Source organism: Bicyclus anynana, chromosome 15, assembly GCF_947172395.1.
Source record: "Bicyclus anynana chromosome 15, ilBicAnyn1.1, whole genome shotgun sequence".
NCBI classification, from domain to species: domain Eukaryota; kingdom Metazoa; phylum Arthropoda; class Insecta; order Lepidoptera; family Nymphalidae; genus Bicyclus; species Bicyclus anynana.
The window spans coordinates 2,266,683-2,291,844 of NC_069097.1; the positions used below are offsets into that span (position 1 = coordinate 2,266,683).

A 25,162-nucleotide genomic window follows, 5' to 3' on the forward strand; every position below is an offset into this window, starting at 1 on the left:
AGTGAAGCTGAATCCAAGCGCCAAGTGCTACGTATTCTATGTAGCTAGCGATTTTCCACCCACAGACCGGCGTCCGTAGTCCGTACGTACGACCAACTTCACACAGTACACATCCATACGTCTGTGTCGAAATGCCGCTGTGGCCTGCGCTGATTTCCTTCTAGCCCCCCGCCCCCGCCGCGCCGCGAGACGCCGGCCAGCTCGTTCTCCCGCAACAACCCATGATTCCTTCCAAATTAGGATGATGTCGTGTAGTAGAACTACGTGGGAGATAGTAGAATCGAAGTAGACGACGGAAAGTATCGTATTTTCAGTGTATAATCGTGAATGGCATCAAATTAGCCGGTGCGGCGCGGGGCGAGGCGGGTACGGTGCGGCCGAGCGCCGCCGATCGAGACCGCTACTCGCTCGCTACCTCGCGCCTCGCCAACTAGTCGTGTCCACGGCGCCACACGAAACGCACGCGCGGCTCTCCTTAGAACCGGCCGGCATTCGAATAATGTTTCAGTGTTTGACTAACTCAATCGGAGGTCTCGGAAGAAGTACCATATTTAATTTACGCTGTATAACCAACCGCATATTCTCAGTGAGTGTTACGCAGTGTGTACGAAAAAAACTTTGTCGAAGATTCTGAAGAATCTTGTGTAAAATTGTGTAATTCGCCGGCTGAAGCCGGATCACGATTTGCGCAAACTTTTTGGTGAGTGATAATGTTGTATGATTTTATTACTGTGTTTAGTGTTTTGGTGGGTAAGTGGTAGTTCTGTTAAAATTGTTTTTGGGTATTCTGGTAGATAGCTGGATGCGATAATTATGACAGACGGGGCGTTGCCGTCGCGAAGCAGCTTCGACGCTGGTTCCGCGAAATGCCGGCAAACAAATTCTTGACGGTATACTTTATCGTAGTAAAACAATAGTATTAAATCACAATTTTTAAAAATGGTCAAAATATTTTAATTTAACTTTACTGTAAATAGTAACAGAAGTTGTTAAACTCAATTTTAGGCAAAGTAAATTTTCATAATTTGTCCGTAATATTTTAAAATTCAATGTTTTAATTTAATAAAAGTTGACGGTTGAGTATGTCTCTAAAAATTTTAAAAGATCTTGTCTCGTATATGGCATATCGTCAAAGAATATTTGAAATAACAAAATTTTGCGCCAAAATTTTTTCTCGTAAACCTCACAAAATTAAAGTAATAAATAATAAATTGTACTACGATTTTAAAGTCAAAAATATTATTTTAATTTAAAGGTATTTAATTTTTATTTAGGAATTAATAAATTCATATTTTATTAAGTGGCGGGAACAATAAATTTAAATATATAAATGGCTACCTACCAGTTTACCGAAAACATTTTCACATACCGTAGTGAGGTTGATGTTACTAATTTCACGCAGTAAAAAAATTAAAATGATTTCATAACTATGAGAAATCTAAAAAAAAAAGTTCACGGCCAAGGTAGGAAATTGTGATTCAGAATATACGAAAAATACTTTACGAAGCTTACTCTAAAATGATATTTTAAATAAAAAATCTAGTGTTTTTTTTTATGTGTGTACTTAACAAATAAAAAATCATGCATATACGTAATTAACTAATATTGCCTAGTATCTACTTAAATAAATATTTATTTATTCCCTAACAAGGGCGGCAAATTTTGATAAGTATTTTTAAGTATTAATTTTATAGTTTTAGTGAATGTATTTAAAAATATACTTATTTTAATAGTTAAATTGTACCTTTTGTGTTTTATTAAACTAAATAGGTAATTAAATCTTTATTTGGTGATAAATTAATTCGTCAATTTTAATTAGATAAAAGATGTGAAGTATAAAAAATTACAATTACCTATATAATAAGTTCATATTTTATGTTCTTACAATATATTATTTATTGTAAAATTAAGAAACATCGTTCAATACATTACCACAATGTGTTACTTTGTAATTTTATATTATTTAGTTTTAATCGTGATAAGTTATATAACAGAGTTTACAAGGTTCCATAAACAATTAATTGTTATTCAACACAACGCATGTAATACTAATTAATTATTATGTATTTACATGCACTGAGGAAAACGGAAAATAGCGGGAAAACGTAGCGTTTGTAAACGTTTATTAGTAAACAGAATTTCGCGCCAATGCAGCAGTGTCAACAAAGTTAATATTTTCGTTGAATCCGCTTCTACCTGATTTTACCCGGAATTACCAGGTAGAAAATTAAAAAAATATATTAGGGGCACCGCATAATGACTAATTTGTACGAACTGGGATATGCCAAAGACCGATGTACATACCCTTTATAAGAGTTTGTATGCCAATCCAGAGTTCAGTCTACTTTGGTGCTTCATGCAGGACAGTTGATAGTTAACTGTCTTGCAGTGTAGACGCGGGATGTGTTTGTAAATACAAGGGTCAACACCCCTTGTGTTTATTACGTAAAACATTTAAATAACTATTATTGTTTTTTTTTTTATTATTTTAACATTCACCACATCTACTTATTAGTTTATACCGGACTTTGTGCAATATTAGGTAACTTTATTTTATAAGAATTTAATACTTAAAGATAAATTGTATATCCCGCGGTGCAATATGCGTTAATGAAAAGTGAATATGAATGATAATGTGATAAACCATCCTATTATTTTTTTAATTCTTCTTTTAAGACAGTCATACTCAAATTGCGCGGTTATACAGACACACACAATTTGTATGCAATAAATTATACGGGAATTCGATGTTTGTGTTGAGCGATCGTTTGTTTTGTTTCAGACGGTGTGCGTGTAACCCCGTTGCGCGCATCGTCCCTGTGATAAGAGGGCCCTGTGATATCGACGACTTCGTCTTAGCTTTAAAATACTAGTTAGGTTTTAGTTTATACAAAGAAAAAAACAAGGAAAAAACAAAACAAAATGTCTCCACCATTAGATATACTCCACTTCGACGGATGGGAGACTTTGGACGAAGAGACAATGGAGTTGGCTCAGACAGAGTTTTGGACTCAAGTGCAGTACGAAACAGATCGGCTGGACTTGCTTTCGCCTTCAAATCTGTCACTGCTGAACGACAGCGATAGCGATTGGAGAATCGCGGAATCTCCTGAGGAGTTGCACAAAGAGAACATCGTGCACCACGATTGTATGTGGGCTGGATCGTGTATAGACTCTGTGCATCCGACCAACACTTTCGTGCCCTCGGATTTGATCACCGCTACGCCTGGACAGAGTCTACTCCGACGGGAAGCTTCTCCAGCGAGACCTGATACTCCGCCCTCGTTGGATGGCGATGAACCACCGCAGTTTAGACATGCGGTCGACGTGGCTGGAACGGCTTTACGGCTCTTGAGGGACTCTGCAGCGGTGGCAGCTGATCATTCATACACTCTAGCTCGGCAACACATCGACTACCTCGGCGTTCAAACACCTTCGGACTCCTGTGAATCAGGTTAGTGCTTTCATTTATTTAATTCAATCTCCAAAAAAAGTTGATTTCCAGCTTCGTTCCGAATTCAAATTCTTAAAGTTGTCGTCACCTTTTCAGCATCAGTTTTTTTTAATAATCGGTTTCAAGCACAACTGACAATTTTAGATTCAAAAACACTCCAGTGGTTTTTAAATTTTAAGAAAGAGGTTATCTTGAAATTTTACCAGACAGAATCATTTAAATTACCAATTATGTCGAAATATGTAATTTACAGGCTGTAGGTAGGTTTTACAGTTATTTTCTTTTTATTGGCCAAACAAATGAATTGTTGTATCGGAAAATTCGCACGCAAAACTCAGACCGCCTGGACGCTATTGTCTGCGCGGGCCCTTAGCGTAAACAGTGTTTTTATGTTTAATGAAGTGCGCATCGGGGATTAATGTTTATCAATATCCGGTTATGCAATGTTTAATAGTTTAACGTATAATCGAAAACACGATCGTGACACCAAATTGGTATAATAAATCGATCGTTTAAATATTTTGATTCGTTGTCTGTCAGATTTAAAATTCAAATGTAGGGGACGTTTGACGGACGCGAGGTTTATTGAGGACCCGCACCTAATCTATTGACATCGTGCTGAATAATGTAAAAAAAAATTAGCATTTTCACGCACGGCATTTCAGAAAACATGTTCATAAACTGAGTTGTAACTTGTGAGAGTAAGTTAGTGACTGTTATGCCCTGTGTTCACCCGTATGTATATTGTTCAATTAGCATAGTAAAGTACAGAAAGAATTTGCATATTTTCCTGTCAACTTTGTTTGCAACTTGCTTCAATTATTTCAAAGTTTCTCGGAAGTTGTTCAATTGGATAGCAATCGTATCGTAAATGATTTCGCGCGCTCATAGAACTATCTTATTGATATTGCTTGCAACTTGCTTCAAACATTTAAAAGTTGCCCGTAAGTTATTCAATTGGATAGTAAACGTATCGTAAAGATTTTGCGCGCCCATAGGTCTTATACCATCGACATTGCTTGTAACTTGCTTGAGTTATATAAAAGTTGCCCGCGAGTTGTTCAATTGGATAGTAAACATATCATGAATGATTTCGCGCGCCCATAGTTTTTATCCATCGACATTGCTTACAACTTGCTTCAATTATTTAAAAGTTGCTTGTAAGTTGTTCAATTGTTTATTAACAGTAAATGATTTCGCACGCTTACACATCTAATCTTATCGACATTGCTTGCAACTTGCTCCAATTATTGAAAAGTTGCCCACAAGTTGTTCAATTGGGTAGTAAACGTATCGTAAATGATTTCGCGATAGTAATTAGGGACTTGAGAACAAGATGGAGTCGCGTTTGGGACGCAGGCGCTAACACAAGAGCGCGGGAAACTGCGTATCGACCGCGCCCCTTCGTCCCTCGTCTCACCCCTCGCCCCTTCGTCTAGACGCAGCGGCTTCCGGAACCTTCGCCTGCGACCTTGAACGTCTCAACCTTAATGCCTCTTCTTAAGATTGACATGACATGTAGTGGAATTTGAACTGACCCGATCATAGTTCTAATAGTATAGTAAGTGTGTCATCAACTGAGCCCATAAATGTCAATAGATGACAGACATGGGATTAGAAATGATTGATGGCTCGACAACTCAGTTGATAATGCACTGGCTAGTCAATTAGCGTATTGACTCGTTCGGTTCCAGTCTCACAGATACTTGGCTCTGGAGTGTGAAGTGCAGCGACGCAGCGCCATTCTGTCTAGAAGTTATAAAGAAAACGAATCGACCGATTTGATTATATTTTTGTTCGCTCTAAACAAGGGTAATGCAGGGAAATCAATAAAAACTTCAAAAGACATTTTTTACCAATCTAAGTGACTATTAGCGACATCTAGCGGTGAAACACATTTATGTTAGTCTTAATAGAATTTCAAATATCCAATTGGAAACTTATGTTTTTTTTATTTTAATTCCATATTATGTTTGTTTTCAGTGTTGCCACTTACCACTTGTGTTGTCACTTATTATTCTTGATAGCAAGTATAGTTAGAGTCCATAGTCCGACAGGTGTTGGGTCTAGACTCTACCGTTAGTCTTCAGAGGCGTTGGATGTAATAGTAAGATGACGGGCCTAAAGTTACGTTATCACTCACACACAACGTCAGTTTTACAAGTTACAACCAACGCACTAGTCAAACACTTCCAAACTGGGGCGCGATTCCTCTATTTTACTCGACGACGAACTATTCGCCTTTAACACTTCTTATTAGAATTTGAACTTTATGTCTATAGGATGTCACTAACAACGAAGTTGCCATGGAAACGAACGATATCAAATGTAACTTTACACAATGCAGGGCTGAACGGAACCAATCAGACTTCCCAGAAAAGATTGACTATAAAAGGGATAACATGTTTTATAAAAGACAAAAAAAATAAACAAAGTTCAAAGCATCACATCCTAACGGAAAACACGTAAAATAAACAACAATAACACACAATATATATCTCTAATACCAATAACATTAGGTTCGTTTCACTTTGACCCCGGAGTGCTAAAGCAAACATCCAATTACCGTTTACGTCGAAACCAGCATTAGTAGGGATCCTAGGGACTCTAGAGGTCGCTGGAACTTCGACCGGGACGTCCCGAATGCCCCGATAGTCCCGACATTGCTCGATCCTTGGTTTAAGGTTAATATCCTCCCAGTCTGGCCGCCCAATAAAAATGATAAAGCGCGACTGAAGTTCATATCTATAAGTTTAATTTATATACTTCGGATTAGAAATCGAATCGAGTGTTGCCATTTTACAAAAATCAGAACTAATTATTGCTTTTTTTAGAGTATGTTTTTTAGATATGACAAATTTTCCCCTCCCCGCCAAATAAACTTATACGAAGTACGACTATAGTCCGAACGATCGGAAATCGAACCCTAGACCTTCAAGCGTGGATATATTAAGAATAAAATACGAAAGGAAATGGGAATTAGAAATATGTTTTAACATATTTTAATAAAAAAAAACGTACATTCGATTTGCGTATTAAGAAAAATGTACCTACGCCGTGAAAATTTTCGTGGAAATCAAATTTGAAAGTCACCTAGCTTAATGAAAATTCGTAAGAGCGCGCCCTTTTTAATTTGCGCATCATTTTATATACTCACGTTTGTACTAGTACTATACTATACTAGTACGACCTCGAATAATATAGCGTAGATATATTACATGCAACATTAAAACTACATTGTGTTCAAATCATTATAGCACTATAAATAACACTATAATAAATACTTAACTGATAGCTCCTACATTATACTAAGGTCACGTTTGCTTATACATTTAAGCTGCTCTAACTAAACTTAACGTTTAGTTATTAAATATTATTAATACCGCTACGCCTATATTGCAATCAATCATATATCTACACGTGAAATCAATTTTAAACTGATTAGAATGAATGAGTCTTCGATGGATGCCTTTCCAAAAAAAAAAAAACCACTCAAAGTGGAAATAAATCAGCTATCGATTTTATTTATCTACAAACATTAATTAGGTCTGAGTAGATTGCTTCAATGTAAACCGAACTGAAGAAAGTAGGAGTATTCAATCCATTATTTACGTCATCTATAGTATTTTAAAACTATAAAGAAACTTTTTGTTTCATTTCAACATTGCGACACTTTACTTCTTTATTTGAAAAAAGAACCGTTGACATTAAAGTCGATTCCAATACGATTGGCAGTATGGCCATCGATCTTTGCCTGTCCCATGAGGACAAATCGAAACAAAAAGAAGTCTATGGTTTCGCGCTAAAATGTAATCGATTTTCAAACTAATTGCACGTTATAAATAAATCGAAGAGAATCGCGTTCTTGGCATCTCTCACCTCGTCTATTCCGTTATTCGTATAAGAATGCAATGCAACGGAATGAAAAGGAATCTCATTGAAGTGGCTCGAAGCTCGCCGGACCGGTTTCGGAGCGCGGTACTCCAATGTCTAGTCCGGCCGGATGACAATTTGATAGACGGCTATATCTCGCCGGCTACATCCATTAAACTCTGTAATTATACGTATGATACTTTAATATCTGTTGCCGGGAGTTTACTTCTACATTTGAAGACTTTATTCACCTATACAACTATGTTGGACAACATTTTTTTTAAATATTTAAGTACTCACATCTCTGCTGATTTGATTCTTTTATTCCTCCCGGTGTGGTTTATCCAATTTTCATTTCACGCAATTTACCTAATTCGCAATTTACCTTAAGCTTTTACTCTAATTAATTTTGGGTACGATTTGCCTGTTTGCGAATTGGACCGCCCATTGAACTGTTGAAACCAATTGATATTAGTAATCATTAATATGTAATCAAAGTTTTCTATTAGGTTTTCTAAGTGAAAATTAATGAAACAAGACGAAGCGGACATCAGTGAAATTCAATCGACTATATTTAAAGTATGTTGTGTTAAATACAGCTTGCAAAGGCAAAGAGCCAGCGACTAAAAATTGATATCATATGCAATATAGGGCGCTCTATTTAATTTACATATAGTGCATGTCGAGCGGGACATAAATCATTTTTTATTTAATACAAATAGAAAATACGCTTCGGGTTTTCCTTTGAACGCATGTTTATGTCGCTTTTTTATTTTAAGTCGTAAAACGTCGGTATTTTCGCAAGCGGGCATAGTTCGGCGCGTGTGTATAAACGCGGTTAACCTACTAAACTCTGACTGATAAGCTATATATTAAATAAAGCTAGGTGCTTTTGACCTGCTTATTATCGTTTTAGATTGTGTGTGCGAAACAGAAATATTACACTGCTATTTGTCTATCGTTGGTTCCAACGTTGGATATTAAATTATTAAGTAAGCCTTTAGCGAAGTCTATCAGCCAAGTTTTATTGTTGGCGTGTATTTAATTCATTGCCAGTTTATCTATTAAACAATCGGGTTTGGATCTGTTGGACAATCGGTCATGACGTGTGAAGCTGGCTTAACTGTAGGTGAACGATTTGTGAAAGTGATTTACACTGTTCCAAATTTAACTTTTTGTGTCACCGTCAATCATTACGTACAAGTAGAAACTAGATATTGGCAACCTAAGAAAGTAAGCTGGTCCCAAAACTGTATTTCTTTTATCCTATTGTTAGAAAACAATGGCTATGTTTGTTAAAGGTGTTATAAAATATTTTTATTACAAAAGCAAAGCAATTAGGTACCTCGTTAAAATAAGAGATTTTTGAAATCCTGTAGCTTATTCTAAGAATCGTGATTGTATTCAGTGGGTACTTATGATAAATATATTCAATAGCTAAAGCACGGCTTAGTGACTGGGTTACTATGTCAGTACCTAAAAATTATCGGCCATGATTTCGTTCGCTTGTAATTTAAATATTATTCTTATAATCCACGAGATTTATTTTAGCTTTTCTAAGATAAAACACGTTCTGTATGTATGCTATATTTTATTCAAATCCGTTGAACCGTTTACGCGTTATTGAGTACGAAACATTCATAACTCAAAACGGCTTCACAACCTTATTAAAGTTTCATAATCGACATAAAACTACTTTGAACAAATCGATCAACAGCTCTTTGTCTATGATTTATGACACTAAATATTTTCACCTAAATTAATGAAATAAGTGGAAATAAGTATATAATATACATTTAAAACTATAATGTGAAGTGTTGCCACGTATCTAATTATGTAATTGTGATTGACAAAAATGAAAGAGAACACGTGAATTTTTAAAAATGGGGGAATAGCTTAACTAACTATTTAAATCTTTAACACTAAGCAGGGCTGTATAGATAAGTCCTAATAATAATAATCCTTTAAGGCGATTCAGGGCAAAAGATCCGGTTTCACCGCCCGGCTAGCGACCGACTACAGACATTCCGATTGCAATATTGAATTAAAAACAACGGTTTTTGCAACAACTATTTCACAGCTGATCTTATACAATATGGCATACTCTTGTTATGTACGACCAATCGTAATATCCGTCGTCGAAAAAATACGTAAGAGTTTTATAAACAAAAAATACATTAACAAACATGCCAATTTTTAACACCAACTTGAGTTTCCAGCTGATTTGATCATACAACATACATACATACTATGCGCCATATATTACAAATGTAATATGGTATGTGTCATAATTATGTAGATACTTGTATTAGCTTTCGTCGCTTGTAAATTGAATGTAAAGTTTTGATAATACCATCTACAGACATGCCAACTTCCTCCACACCGATTGTCAGCCGATCGCACGGTACGTCACAGATTATAAATTTTATACGGCAATACAAAAATAATTCATTATACGCTAAAGGAACGAAGTAAACTTTATAGTTAACGTTCTTTTTTATCGGATACTAATACCCAATAAAAAGTTTTATCTATGTGTGACCGTGGTTAAAAGCCGATATAGGCACTTTGTTAGGCTTACATATTGTACTGTTCTAAATAAACACGGGTTCACCTAATTTTAAATTAAAAATACTGATTTAAGATAAACTTGTGGTCCTGTATTTTTTTTAATATAGGCTGATATATTATGATATATTTAAGATATAATAATCTACATACATACTTAATTTATCTATCAATTACATAATTACGTAAGTAGTTATATCATTGCCTGTCAAATGGAGACAAGGTCAAGTAAAAAAATAAGAAACTCAATTTTCCTAATCAATTTACATCATCTCATTTGATAGTTAAAGACAGTTTTTTTTTATATTGCCATTTCAAATGTTTAATTTTATTTTATACTTTATCAAAGTACCTACCAACTACCAGCGTAGTAAATGCCTTTAAGCGCGTAGTTAAAGCAATTTGGACAGTTAGTTATACTAGGTATTTCAATCGACCTAAATATTGTGTTACTCAGCCGAACCTAACCTTACCTCGGCTATGAGTTACCAACTGCCTGTCACATTCATACGTGTATACTTTGCGGCGTGAAAAAAGAGCAATGGCTTTGGGTAGTAGACTATTAATACTTTTCAGTGCTTTGTCAAATGTAGTGAAATAGAAACATAAATTGATTTACACGCGCCTTCTTTGATGAAAAAACACAGAAATCTTGATAATTTAGAGAGGCTGCCACAATATTAGCAGTTTTCATTTCTATTCCGTCAGTGTTCATTTTACCTGCCGGAACTTATACTAGTCTATTAAGATCATATACCGATTACCACACATTCAAGTGGGTACCTACATACCTTGCACTTACATAAGTAGGTATTTATTAATAGTTATTCTGTCCTACTTATCACATGCAGAATTTGAGTATGCAACAGACAAAAAGTCTGCCGCTAAAAGTATTAGAAACTTTAGGAAATGTTTTGCTCTGTAAACGAATCTTGAAATGTCTTCTTGAAATCACGTCAAATGGTCTAGGCCCTACCCTACCAAGGAATTAAACAATATCTATTAAATTATGAACAACAGATAAAAGAGTTTTATTAAAATCGTTCCACCATTAGTACTCAAGATAGTCGTAAGTTCGTCATATCACATTTAGTTTTTTTTAAAACAAAATATCTGTGCCCAAATATACTTTATCATTATATAATAAAGTTAGGTGTGACCTTGGTGCTTTATCGCTAAAATATTCAAAACTAAGTATCACACAGCTCGATTACTAACTAGATTCGTGTTCGAGATGTTTGAAATACTGGGTCAATATGCGATTGTAGATAGAAATTCCTGTCTCTGGTTTATAGAGTATGACCGTTTTACATCGACAGATAAAATCTTTGGTATCGATTGGAAAACGGTCTAGATACTTGGCCAGTATTTAGTGTCGCTTGCATAATAGCACGTAAGAAAACTGGCGGAAAGGCGTGTCTTGGGAATTTTACGAGAAAATCTAGTGTCTCTAGTTGTCTTTATGTCATTTTGTTATAAGAACTTGGTCAAAATGAATATCATTAATCACGATGAGATGTTGTTAGGCCATTGAGCATCCCAATTGTTATTCTGTAAACTCAGATCTTTCTATATCTCGTCTCTAACATTCGGAAGACAGCAAGGGAACTCAGAAACTGTTCCGTTTTCACTGTCAAAATTAATTATCAAATATTGAATTGTTCTATCTTAACATAAAACATTTATTCCTGATATAGACAACGTTTTTATTATTGCTCTTCCTAAACTTAATATCTCAATATCGCAGTCCTATCAAGTATTTAATGTCAATTAAGAATCACGTATTCTCGTGGACATTTTTATACACAGAAGCCATTACAGATACTGAAAAGATCGAAAGGCCCCCGCGTGGCCTTCGTGAATCACCTATCAATGCCGATAACGAATGTTACGATGTGTTACACTAACATAAATTTGTATTGTCTTATCACGAAAAAGTCTTAAGTATGTACTATATGCCGCATGATACTACCACGGCAACTAGATAACTACGAACTCACCTTGATCTCACCGTATTCGTAAAAACTCAAATAAAGTGATAATGTCGATTATTTTATTCGTTAATTTTCCATTGGTGTGTAATAATTCGTTTGGCTGTCCTTGGCAACTAGTTCATTCATTATGCGACAAACTCGACGCCTTCGACAAGATAACTACGTAATATCTCTAATTAATAAGAGTGGGAGGGTCACAAATCTATCGCATAGTACGATTTCACGTGATTTAAAACTTAAATCGATGTAAAAATCGGTACAGTAATATTACACGACTAAAACCACAAACATCTCGTTTAGTTATTCAGTATGACACTCATGAAACATGAAATAAAGGGGCCTTCTAGTAGTAAAATATTTTTTAAAATGGGTCTGTAGATCCAGAGATTACCCCCTACAATACCACAAGTTTACCTACCAGTTTATAATATAGATGGGTGTGGTTTTCACAGAAAATTATACAAAAACTATTACGCAGAAGAAACTGGTTCTTTATTTAAAAAAAAATCCGGAAACGTCTGTGAGATGAAAATGCCGTTTCTTGGCTTATGCTCTGTGACATTTTGATAGGTCAATGCTAGGCTTTGTATTATAATTAGGACGTTGGTGAAACGTACCTACAAATTATGTATGCTATTTCCAACAATACTGACCCTAATTTGCATTCAGTTTATACTGACATGTATAATATAATATGTAAAGACACGCTTTAAATATGGTTTTTCAAAAAAAAGGTTTCATTTGAACATGCGATTTTTACAGACCTTTTCAGAAATATGCATTTATGTTGTTTTATTGTACAATAGGTCACTTCTTTTCTACAAAAAGTTATCCGAAAGTTTATTAGTTATTCATTACTATAAATTCGAATACATTTTGTACGTGATAACAAAAGTTTTTCTAAAGTACTTAAAACATCATCATCATCACCTCAGCCGATGGACATCCACTGCAGGACATAGGCCTTTTATAGGGACTTCCAAACATCACGATCCTGAGCCGCCGGCATCCAGCGAATCGCTGCAAAAGTCACAGACAAGTACTTAATGCACGCAAAAAAAATCTCCGGCCCCCAAATTACGTATGAAGTTCAAACTTACACGTTCAACCTTAGACAATGCAAACAAAATTAAAACAGTCCCGAATTACGTAGGCATCTGCCTCGAAATGGCAACTGGTGTTTTGTATTGACTATTGCGTCACTGCCAAATATCGTTGCGACCAAAAAAAGAACACTTAAAACTACAACGCATTTTCCCAGTCCCCACGATCGATTCTTCCGTTTAAGCCCCGAAACGAATAATGGTTTTTTTACGCACACGCGCGTCCGTGAACTTCCGTACAACCTCGCCAAGGTCGAGTAACCAATCGAACGGCCATAAATTACTGCCTCGTCTATTATAGCTGGCCCCCGGTCTCAAGTGCTCACTATAACAGAGATGACCGACTTTTCTTGGTTACGTAATGCGCCCGAAATACTATTCGACCGAATTTCCTCCGATAGTTACGAGCGGAACCCGCGAATTAGCATTTACAATTGATTTATTTGAACCGTTTTAAAATAGTCAAGTCAAGTGAAACTTTGGACGTTCTATTAGATAAGTTTTTGGAAGACGCAGTGCAGTACAGATAATTTTGTGCTAATACATGTTATGTGATTTAGCTTATGACAGCTAGTAAGTAATCATTAGTCTACCAATGGAGTTCGTCAGTGCAGGGCATATCGTAGCCCTAGCGAGTGTTGTCAATGGCGATGCCTGTTGATTAAGATCAAATGGGCCATCTGCTCTTTCTGTTAAATCATTGAGAACGGAGGTCTACCACTTAAGGAAGCAATTAAGTTACCATTGAGAGGTTTGAAAATACATAGTGAGGTAATTGGCAACATTTCTTATAAGACAAGCTGCTTGTAAGAACTAGCATGGCCTCTTTATTCTAATTAGCAGCAGCTATACATGCTTTCTAAGATACACATACAGGTTGATTCTAAATCAGTAACGAAGTCGGGCACTCGTGCGCGCTTATCAACTAAATGCAGCGGTATAAAAATTCAAGGTCAAATTGCTGTTATCATAATCTCTTTATCGATCGTAAGAACTAACGCAATTGTTACAAAACACATAATGTCGGTCGTCGATCGATCGAGACAATGACCGACTATACAAAACTCTTTTAAGTTTGTGTTGCTTTTAAAATGCGATGTCATTTCCTCGCTGTCTACCTCTGCGGCTTTAGTCCATCTCTATAGTTGTGGACTGGTTGTATTTTTTATTTCTCTCTGGAAAGGAGCGGCTTTATCAAACAACCTGTAGAGGATGGCGTGAGTCGAGAGCGCGTCACGATAATTTTTAATTATCGTTCTCAAATGCCAGTGAACTTGGCCTCTCGGATCGTGGCTATCGGAGCGTGCGGCGCGCTTAACAGGTCGCACCTGACAAAGTAACGTTCCGTTCTGGGTACCATAACCCCCTAGTAACCCCTTTATGCCGATTCTAACTCGTCATATAATCTCCACTGACTTTTACATAGATATTAGAATTTTTATTGCAAATATTAAACTTATATCAATTCTCAATAGCACTATTGTCGTGCCAATTCCTGGCATAGGCTTTTGTTAAGTTGAAGAGCAAAGGAGAATTAGTCATTGAATTTCGAGTGTCAGATGTTGTAAGGCCATTATTTCATATCGACATATTCAAACCGGGTGTGTTGACTTTACCCAGGATTCTAGTACCCTATTAGGTATTATAAAGCGTTACCAACTAAATAAGAAAACTCGAGAATCGCGTTTTGGCAGCAACGCAAGATCCGTCTACATGTGCGTAATATTTAATCACGTCTTTTCCTTAACGATGCCGCGTCTCAACTCTCAAAACGTTTGAGGATAAATTAATATTTTGTCGTCTAGCCGAAAACGGTTGAAACTTGAGATAATTCCAAACTTATAATGACATTTGCCGCATTGTTAAGGGGGATACTCAAGCCATTAAAAGCCGGTAACCATGGAGTGGACGGGACGCCGATGGCTTTTGCTCGCTTAATTAAACACCAAGATCGCGAACTTTCCCTTCCCAACATTTCCGACACAAATATAATTAATGTTGTAGTGTAAATTGGTCCAAGAGATTTTACACGATTGTTCAATTAAATGTAAATTGGACGATTGCAATCTGTGGCGTGGACTTCATACGGGCTTAATTGCGGATTCCGGTTTATCTCACCAAATGATTACTTGACATTTTATTTACTTGAATGTCAATTGTTTTCTTCATTTACTTTCAAATGAACTGTCATTCGTTTCCGTTATTCGTGATACTACCCCAGCCACCAGAACCGCCGTAATTGCCACCGTAGCCACCACTACCACCACCACTACCACCACCATCATCATTACCACCGCCAGAACCACCGTTTCCAATATTATTTGTTTTACTGCCACATCCCAACCATTCCAACTCATTAACGCCAAATGGAAATCATTTTGACCAGTCGTCTTTAAATTAAACCATTCAGTTAATCCGAATCAGCTGACACCAAAAATTTCCAACATCTTTTAGTATTTATTGTGATAAAATACGCGCGTTCGGTTCCAAATCAAATATAAACTTTTCATCGCGAAGTAATTTAAGTATGTATGTTTGCAAACATTTGGTTTGCGTGTTACGTATTTACGGAAGTTGTTTTGGAGGGAACATCTTTCGTTCAGGAAACTGTACGTTACATATCATTAGTTGTTCAACAACGAGCTTAGAGCATTTAGAACAAGTCAACTAGGAAATTTGCTCGGCTACGGATCTTAAAGACCAGAGTTTTAAAAAAATAAAGAATTTTTAGAAAAACCCGAGAGGCTGAGAAGATGTATGTCACATAGTTCAAAGAGCCGATGGACGTTGGGGTCCCAAGGTGCTGGAATGACGACCCCGCACCGGAAAGCGCAGTGTTAGTCTACCCCCCACTAGGTGGACCGAGGAAATCAAACGGGTTGCAGGGACCTGCTGGATTCTGGCGGCTCGAGACCGTTTTGTTTGGAAGTCCATGCAAGAGGCCTAAGTCCATCGGCTGATAATGTTGATGATGATGATGAGACGATATCCCGTACTTCTAAGAATCCAAAGCCGTCAACGTATAAAAAATATGCACAAAGTATATCTAGATCTACCTTTAGAGACTAGTTGCAAAAGGTGAACTGCGATCAGTGTATCCATGCTATGAGTCATAGGATTTCTCACGGCGTAACAGATGGTACCTAGAAATTGTGACTAATCGAGTCTAGAGTGGGAGAGCTAGTTCGAGATGATAACTTTTGCGTGTAGCCTTATATTGTCAATTTAGCTCATTTTGTTTATATTTACGTTACAATCAACTGTAGAAAGTACTTTATTTCACCAAAATCAACTGGTATTATACCTACTTCGCAACTTCGTTCATGAAACTCCCGATGGTCCGCGCGGGCCGGGGGGCGTATAGCGATCAATGAAAAATCTACGATTGATGCACCTCACTTCCTCGCACGCATGATTTCCCCCCGTCGCTCGCATATCATTAGAGTGACATCAACGAACTTGCCAGACTATATACTAATATGTATGAATTCTTTATAATACACAAATAGGTTGAACTTATTCAACCTATGCACTAAAATCTTAACATTATTTTTTCAATTCAACTGCTGTATCCGAAATCCAGGCTGAATTATTCAATCAGTATTTGGCAGTGCAACGATGCTGCTCTTGCTAACTATCTCAGTCAAGAGTAACAGGGTAACGGGGACCAGAGACAGAAAGCCGTGTCTCTGACCATGTCGATATAATAGATACGCACTAGACGGCGACGATCACAATACGAGGCGTATCGCTTACATGTAGCGATGAAACAAACGCGACTGGCACCGTTAACCGTCCGGCGCCAGAGGAAGAGATTTTCGCGGGAAAATCGACCCCCGTGAATCTTACGAGCGTTAAAATCTACTTATTGTAGGATTGATTAGTAAATCCCCTGAGCATTAGAACTTATACACATTAGACATTTCGTTCGATCAAGAAATCCTACGTGTATTTATAGCTAGTAATCAAATTGGCCGTTTAATTAGTCTAGGAGCCGTGATTTCTCCGTAAATTAGAGCAACAAAATATGCTGCCCTGCGCTTTAAGTTGTGCTAGTAAGTAATTTCAGGCTACCATACATTTAGACAGAAACATGGATATGTTGCTAAGTAGATGTAGGCTTTGACGAAAGGATCCTACTGTTACGAGTACTAAATTCATCTTCATTGTGTCTAAAAACTCCAAAAACGCGTTGTCAAACAAGTATTACAAAACACCCAATGTGTACGCGAATACGTGAACTTAAAGACAGGCGCCGGTGGGCTGGACAGAATTAGACGAACACGCCACGGCGATAACGAGCCGCGTAACTATGCGGAAATCGAACGAAAATATTGCGTCTGCGTGTAAATTTATCGTCACATCGGCAGATTATGCGATTTTTTTCGTGTTGCAAATCACTGGCGCGTCCCTGAAGCGCGCGTTTTTTTTGTAATCGACACGCCCACGTAACGCGCGTCTATTTTCAGTAGTACGGAGGTGATCTGAAATTGTCGGACGATTAACGGGGCCCGCGCGGCGCTTGCCGTCACTGTGCTGCTGACATAATTATGTCTCGCAAGTGTTTGTATTTCCACGTACGAGATTGTAGAGTGAGTCTATGATAGCCAGATCTTTCTCAGCCAATCAGATCTTCGTATTTTATGAATGCTAAATTTCTCAGCCAATCAGATCTTCGTATTTTATGAATTCTAAATTTCTCAGCCAATCGTCCTACTAGTTACAGTAGGCTACTGAGTTTGAATGACTTTGGGATTAATCAGGTAGCCTTTGACATTTTGTAAATGCTGAATTTGTCAGCCAATTCAAAACGAAAATGTTAAATTTGGTAGACAACTATTGAGTTAGGACCAATGGCTTTTGGTCCTTCAATCGTTGCATAAAAGTGTTTTTATAAATTTTCTTTGGGTTGATTTTTTTTGTCCATTTCGTCATAGACTATCAAAGTTAATCTTTAACTATGTTTTTCAGCCTCTTACCCCTACCTTCTAAAATCGCCATGGTTTAAACTCAGTTGCCTACCGTACTTACCCTATTTACTATAGAAGCAGGCTTCAATCAATTTATTCCGGGAAGTCCGTTTGTCTTTTGATGTAAGTAAGGCGTGCAACACATAAATATAATCTATGTAGCTTTTGTCAAACTACGAAGGTGTGGCGATAGCCGGCTCTCAGTTGTATTTCCACGTACGACATTAGCGTACATCCGCAATCGAAAACGATCCCGAACACGACGCCCGCCTTGTTACCAACTTTTCACTCGTCTCATTCATAGAAATACAATGTCGCTTTTATACACCGTTCGACGGCATTTCCCGACCATTGCAAAACCGTGCGGAATTCAGGTCGAGTATCCGCTGGTCTAGTATTACTATCGATTCCTGCATCGCTGAGATTTCCAGTTATCCTGTACATTTGGGGGTTCTAGTCCTTTGGCTTCTACCCTAGAAAAGGCAGGTAGATAATAATAGGGAGGCGCCCGTGTTGAGGCAGTTACTGTTGACGCCACCAACTCCGTACGCCGCCCACAAGTTTTATAGTTTCTGTTTAATGTGACATTAAATTACTATATTGATGTGTATTGTGTATCTGTAATTAATCATGGTTATAAAAATTAGTAGCTTTTCGCAAGTCTTTCTGAAAAACGTTAGGAAAGACCCAAACGTACATCCAAAAGGGCGAAATTAAAGTTGTGAAGATGATATTCGGCCAATTTTGGATGGTACAAAACCATCTCTGCTATGTTCCGCTTACTCTAATACAAGTAAATATTAATAAATCAAGTAGTAAAAAAGTCCCTAAGGATTTGCAATAATTTGGTAATTGTGTATCAATGTCCACTTTGATAAGTGGACTTATCTAAAACAGTCAGTTCGAGTAATAGATTAAACAAAGTTTTGCATAAGTCGCATACGAGTTGTTCGCAGCTCATGCGTCGCACAAACGTGTCCGCCAGTCGACACTCGCGCGTCCATTGAGTGTGGATGTGGACGCTGCGGCAGAATCCGCGCACGCGCTCTGGTTTTGGCGCGAACGAGCGTGACGTCACGCGTCTGGATCGATGTCGACAGACGCTGCGGTAGTACGCCGGGGTCGACGCCCTGCCCCCCTGCCCCCTGCCACCTGACTGCTGCAATCGCATCCCGGCTACATCTAGTCCCGCACTCCTACTATATCTATAGACTATAGAGTGCAGTCTCCGCTATGACAAGCGCCCGCCTTTTATGGTGATGCGAACGTAATGAACGCTCTATGAATGAAAGTATGCTAGGAATGAAACGGTTTATATGCGGGTATTATTTGTAAAAGCGATAGTAGAAGCAAATATGTGTGAACTATTTTTAATTCCGCATAAAAGCTGTAAGGGAAATATTGAAAATATTTTAAAAACATCCACGTTTTGCGGCGCTGAATTAATAATGTTTGTATTATTTATTGCCTTACAACTACTTTATTAATAAACTATGTTATCAATTATATGTCTATTCCAGTGCAGAATCGGACTGCGCAATCTTGCTCCTCTTTGAAAGATGAAGATAACTCTTGCTAAAGTTACTAAGCTGTCAAATCCTTTGTATAATTGACAATACGTTTTAGGTTACGATCATTACTTAGGCTTATTATAAAAAAGTAAACAATATTCTAAACTTCTTCTCTATTGTTGCAGAGGAGGAAATCGACGTGGTGTCACTGGGAACGACGCAGCAACCGTTGGCATCAACATCGCAAGTGGACTCACTGTCGCGGACGCCGTCCGTGCAAGAGCGGCATTACATACAACGGTCTGTGGACGTCATGACGAGACCGCCGGCCAGGAAGCGTCTCATACCACCCACCAGCATACCCAGTGCGTCCGTCCCGCGCCGGCGGAGAGGTCCAGGTAGACGTGGACGCTCCAACACGGACACAGACTCGGAGGGCGACTCGCCCGAGATCGAACGCCGTTCAATGCACAATGACATGGAACGCTTGAGGCGTATCGGTCTCAAAAATCTCTTTGACGAACTCAAAAAGCAAATACCGGCGACTAAAGACAAAGAGCGCGCGCCTAAAGTTGTCATCTTACGCGAGGCCGCCGCCCTCTGCCGCAAACTGCGGGAGGAGGAACTCGAGAGGGAATACCTCAAGAAGCAACAGAACAAATTGTACACCAAGCTCAAAAAGCTTCGCACCATGCAAGCATCGCGCTACCGCCCCTATTGAGCGAGTGAAGGACTTTTTTGGTAAAGGTTCATTCGGGAGGCATGGCCTTCTCCGCGCTATACTTACGGACTTGAAATGTAAGTCGGAATGTATGCTTATACGAAAGGTGTCTACGTCATCCAATATTGTTGGTATAATCCATTATCATTATCACCATTTACGGCTTACTCTGCTTCTGTGAGAATACGCGTTAGGTTAGTTGCGCCACGATTAATGCGGGTTTGTTTTGCTCAAACGGCGTTTCTCTGTGCCAAAGTGGGCCATAAAACTGGTGTATACATCCATTGGTCTTCAGTAAAACATCTTTAATAGTTACAGACTGCTTTATGAACTAGTAGACTGGTTTTACCTCGGAAATTTGAAACTAAAATAACAATAGACTTCTAGTGTTAGCGAAATTAAATCCCGATTTGATTATATTGACATGATTTTAAGATTTTTTACTGGACCTTCCGTAGAGAACGCGACAATCGCAGTGCGTTTTCGTTAATGATGTAAATAATAATCGGTAGAGTGACGATAGTCTTGAATTTATTAGTTAGGCTGGCAGAAGGTTGTCGTTGGCTTTACATGAAGTTCTAGGGGCGCTGGCCACTATATATGTTTTCGGCCCGGTTCGTAGGATTTTCTTTATTATCTCGCTCTACGACAGTGGATGAGAGCGGGGTAGTGATATTGTTTATACAATATTGTTTGATTTGATATTATTGTAAGTGTACACTTCAGCTGGGTATGCATTGTGATCGCGATACTATAACGCGTCAATATAGCTTTAAATGGAGGCGTTTGTTCTAACTCCGTGTCTCTGATTGGGAAAAGCCGGAAATAGCTCACGACTGCATCAGTCTTGCCAACATTTCGGGCGTACACGATACGTTATAGGCCCGCGACCGTAGAGATTACCCAGTCTTAGAATTCCGCTTACGGTTTTTTTTGTAGTGTTCTTGTTATTTTGTAAATTTTAACAATTTTAATGTTTTTTTTACACGTAATATTTTAATCGCGCAATTAACTCCGTACATATAATATGAAATAAAAAACAATATATTCGCAAAAACCAATAAAAAGTTGGACCATTTTTTGGCTTCTAGTACGTTAGTATATTTGCACCCAACATCAAAATGTATAATATATACATAAGTGTATATCATTTGTATAGAATCGATAAGGTAATTTTTAATAAATTGTACACGTGTCCGATTGTTTTCGTTGTAGGGTTATAAATGTGATTGAGTTATTTTTAAGGATTAAAACGATTTTACTCATATTGATATCTTAATCATTATCACCTGTAAATTTGTAAAATTTATTGACATTTTAACAGAAACATTATATTTAAGAAGTCGAAAATAATTTGGACACGTGAAGTCGTTTTCTAATTCATCATTATTACTACATTTTTACATTTTGTATCCAAATTTTATCGTTTCTTTGATTAAGTATGTTTTTATTTTTATCCACACCATAATGACGATCGCAATAATCAAATAGTTTTAAAATTAAATATGTTTCTTACTATTGTAACATTCAGCCAGTGAAATCTCAGTGACTAGTGTCAGTTTTATGATACAAAAAAAAAAAAGAAATAATAGACTGTGTATATTGATAACAACATCAAAACCTAATTGCAGTTGGCCCGTTTTTGGGCATTTAACATAAAAAAATAACCACGAAATAGTTCCTCATAGTACCTACTAATAGAAAATGTGCATTTTCTTTATTATTATTATTATTATATTAATATTTTATTGCAGTAAGTTAGTGATGTATCGCGATAGTTACGAAGTCGAAAGCGTAAGCCTGGTTGGGAAGGAAATGTCAAACAACCGGACTACCCTCCGTTCTCGTTTTTGACAGTTGCTAACTGACGAGTTTGGCGTTCTCAAATCATCGTGTTTTGTATAGACGGAACCGGTTGGCAACCTGTCTGAATAGCAACGCAATAAGAGGGGCTGGTTTGTATCTTGGGCGCCGTGCTTTCTAGCCGGGCTTCGCATAGGTTGATGTTTTATCAAGCACATGGTCAGCAGAATCGTAAGTTATGAAGGCTTTAATTGTGTGCGGAATGTGCCTTGCTATTTGTACATATAAATATATATAGATAATATTAGGTTTATACTCGAATTAGTTGCAAGAAATATTTTTTTGTGAGAAATATTACTGTAGGCATATAGCGTTGTTCTTATAGGTAGTGGTACACGAGGAGGTTTTATACACGGCGATCAGTTTCTGGTCTTACAATGGCGATTCTATCAACAATTTCGGCTTGTAATAAATTCGTTAAGTCACTGGTACTTTACCAAAAATCGGCTATATTAATGGTAAATGGTATTTTTTAACCGACTTTCAAAAAGACGGAAAGGAGTTGTACTTTCGGCTGTATGTTTTTTTTAGGATAAACTTTGTTTTCAGAGTTTCATGTACTTCTTTAAATTTTTCTGTAATTACTGATTGGCACACGGAAAGCCAAAATATAAAAAAAAACCACTTAGGGTCGCCCATGTAAGAAGAAAATGTAAATCGCCGTGTATATATCGCGTTAAAGATTCGCAGTTTATCTTCCACTAGGCGTAAAAATGTACATAATAGGGACTAGATCATAGATGTATGTCATCTTTTTTATAAACGATTTTTTTTCTAGTAATTGTTTTTTTTTTTTCATAACTGGAGAGTTACGAATTCTCGAATGTTGTACCTGCATTTAATTTTTTTTTTGTTAATCTTGACATAAATAATAAAGATATTGAATTAGTTATTTTGAAAGTAACATTGGTTTCATTCAGTGTTTAATGGAAAAATAGATTTAAATAAGGAAAAGTCAGTAAGTTAATGGTTTAATAGTAAGGAATGACAGCTTTATATTCGACATACTAATCGGAATGATTAAAGCAAAGGCAATGCACATAATTTGTGACAAGGCACATTTCCACCACTGCCAAATGGAAATAATGAATAGAGACAAAATATTAGCAACTTGGTTTGTATATTTTATAAAATTAAGGTTGGGATGATTAAGTCATGTTATAGTTTAATTATTATTACTTTTTCTTTTGTATAGTATCCTATGTAAGCTGTAACATCTAACCGTTGTTTGTGGGTTGCCAGTACCCTCAGTAAGACATCGCAAATCTCGGGAATCTATGTATTTTTTTTTGAAAATTAATAATGTTACATAATTAATTAAAATATCACGCTAGTGTTCCGTATTTTAAAAATACAAAGATTCTAGGGAGTTTGCGATTTCGCACTAAAGGTACGAATTTTAAATTGAACGTTATTTCAATGCCGGCCGGTTGGCAGCCATGTTTTTAAAAATGGCGGGAAGCGATAGGACGCTCCCGCGGCGCGTGCGCAGACAACGGTTGCCAGCACCCCGCTACAGAGAATGCAAGATGCTAAATAGATTCCGCCTAACATTAACTTTGCACTTTGCAATCTTTGAAGCGGCGTTTAGAAAATACAAGAAAACATGTGTACTTACCACGGTCTTGAGTTAACGGATACTATTATTGTGAAAAGAAAAGTTTTTTTGGTTTTTGTTCCTTAATTATGTGTATCGAAAGATAAGATAATCATTAAATATGGAAAATAAATGTATGTCGGAGTGTGCAGAGGTGGGAAACAGTTGGATAGAAGATTGTGATTTTTATACTTTTTGGTGTATATTTGGGGGTAGTTGTAAATTGACGTTCAGATTCTGTGATTTTATGTACCTGTGTGGTACTGTTGGGGAGCTGTTTCCCGAGCTCTGCTCATTTCGGCATTTAAAAAAATACATTACGATTTTTATTTTCTCATTTCCCTTGTCCAGTAACAGTTTAAGTATTATAATAGATGAGCGGTTAATCTATATCAACAAATTAAGGTATATGCACAGAAGTGTGTCTATGGTTTACTTTGAGATAACGTTGCCAAACATGACACACCATTATTGGCAAAGGCGAAAGCGCTTCTTTGTCATTGAAGTACTTTATTAGATTGTGATGCATACCAGAATTGTCAAAACCTACCTTAATACTTAATTCAAAAGAAAAATCAAATCTTGGACCACTCAGAAACATATTAATAATAATATAATAGGTAACTTTAGTAAATAAGTTCATCAAGAGGTATTATACACGTGTGGACATATTTCTTCAAGCAATTTAACCAGATTCCGTCTAGGAACTAACTAAGAATTAAGAAAAAGAAGAAGAAGAAAAAAATTCTACCACCACTTTTTGATCCGCCAACCAAGAGACTTGCAACCAATAATATCTAAACATGTCAAGAAATATTAAATTCAACGCTAAGCTTGGATAGAAATCCAAGTAGATATAAGTAGGTACCTGTGTTGTAAGTATAACTAGACGCAGACGAAGTCCTGACATAGGCACAAGTCAAGTACGTAGATAGGTAGAGGTAAGTTTAGAAAGGTTATTTGAAGTTGGGCTATATTATATATAATCATCATTATCAGCCGATGGACGTCCTCTGCTGTACATAGCCCTCTTGCATGAACTTCCAAACAACGGTCTCGAGCCGCCAGCATCCAGCGCAACGGTTCCCTTCAACCCGCAACACTGCACTTTCCGGTGCGGGGTCGCCTCGGGACCCCAACGTCCATCGGTTATTCGAATTATGTGGCCTGCCCTTTGCTTAAGCTACGTTAGTGGCTTTGGTTCGTCTGCTCATCTCCTTATTTCTGATTCGATCACATAGAAACTCCAAGTATAACTCGCTCCATCGTCTGCTGAGTGACTTTGAGCCTATGGGCCTCATTAGAAGGCTCGAAGGCTATATTATAATATGTAAGGTAGTTGTTATTATATAAATAAATAGAGAAGTAGTAGAACATTGAATACTTACCTACTTTGGTAGAACTAAAGTTTTTATAAAGGTGAACTTTTGTGACTTTTAAAATACAATAATGTTCCTTGCTACTCACCTACTCCATATCAATAACAAATCAAAATAAATTGAAAACCT

The 25,162-nt window shown here is 37.2% G+C and overlaps 1 protein-coding gene across 2 annotated transcripts; it reads left to right on the top strand.

Annotated features, from left to right (window-relative positions):
* Positions 1 to 396: 396 nt before the first annotated feature.
* Positions 397 to 23,969, top strand: LOC112046269 (myc proto-oncogene protein). Of its 2 annotated transcripts, none has more exons than XM_024082867.2 (3): positions 397 to 700; positions 2,783 to 3,454; positions 19,659 to 23,969. In XM_024082867.2, the coding sequence occupies exons 2-3, from the start codon at positions 2,923 to 2,925 to the stop codon at positions 20,192 to 20,194; spliced, it is 1,068 nt and encodes a 355-aa protein (XP_023938635.1). In that variant the 5' UTR covers positions 397 to 700; positions 2,783 to 2,922; the 3' UTR covers positions 20,195 to 23,969. The 2 variants fall into 2 exon arrangements, with proteins under 2 accessions (XP_023938635.1, XP_023938636.1); XM_024082868.2 differs by lacking the exon at positions 397 to 700 and adding an exon at positions 2,087 to 2,542.
* The last annotated feature ends 1,193 nt before the right edge of the window (positions 23,970 to 25,162 follow it).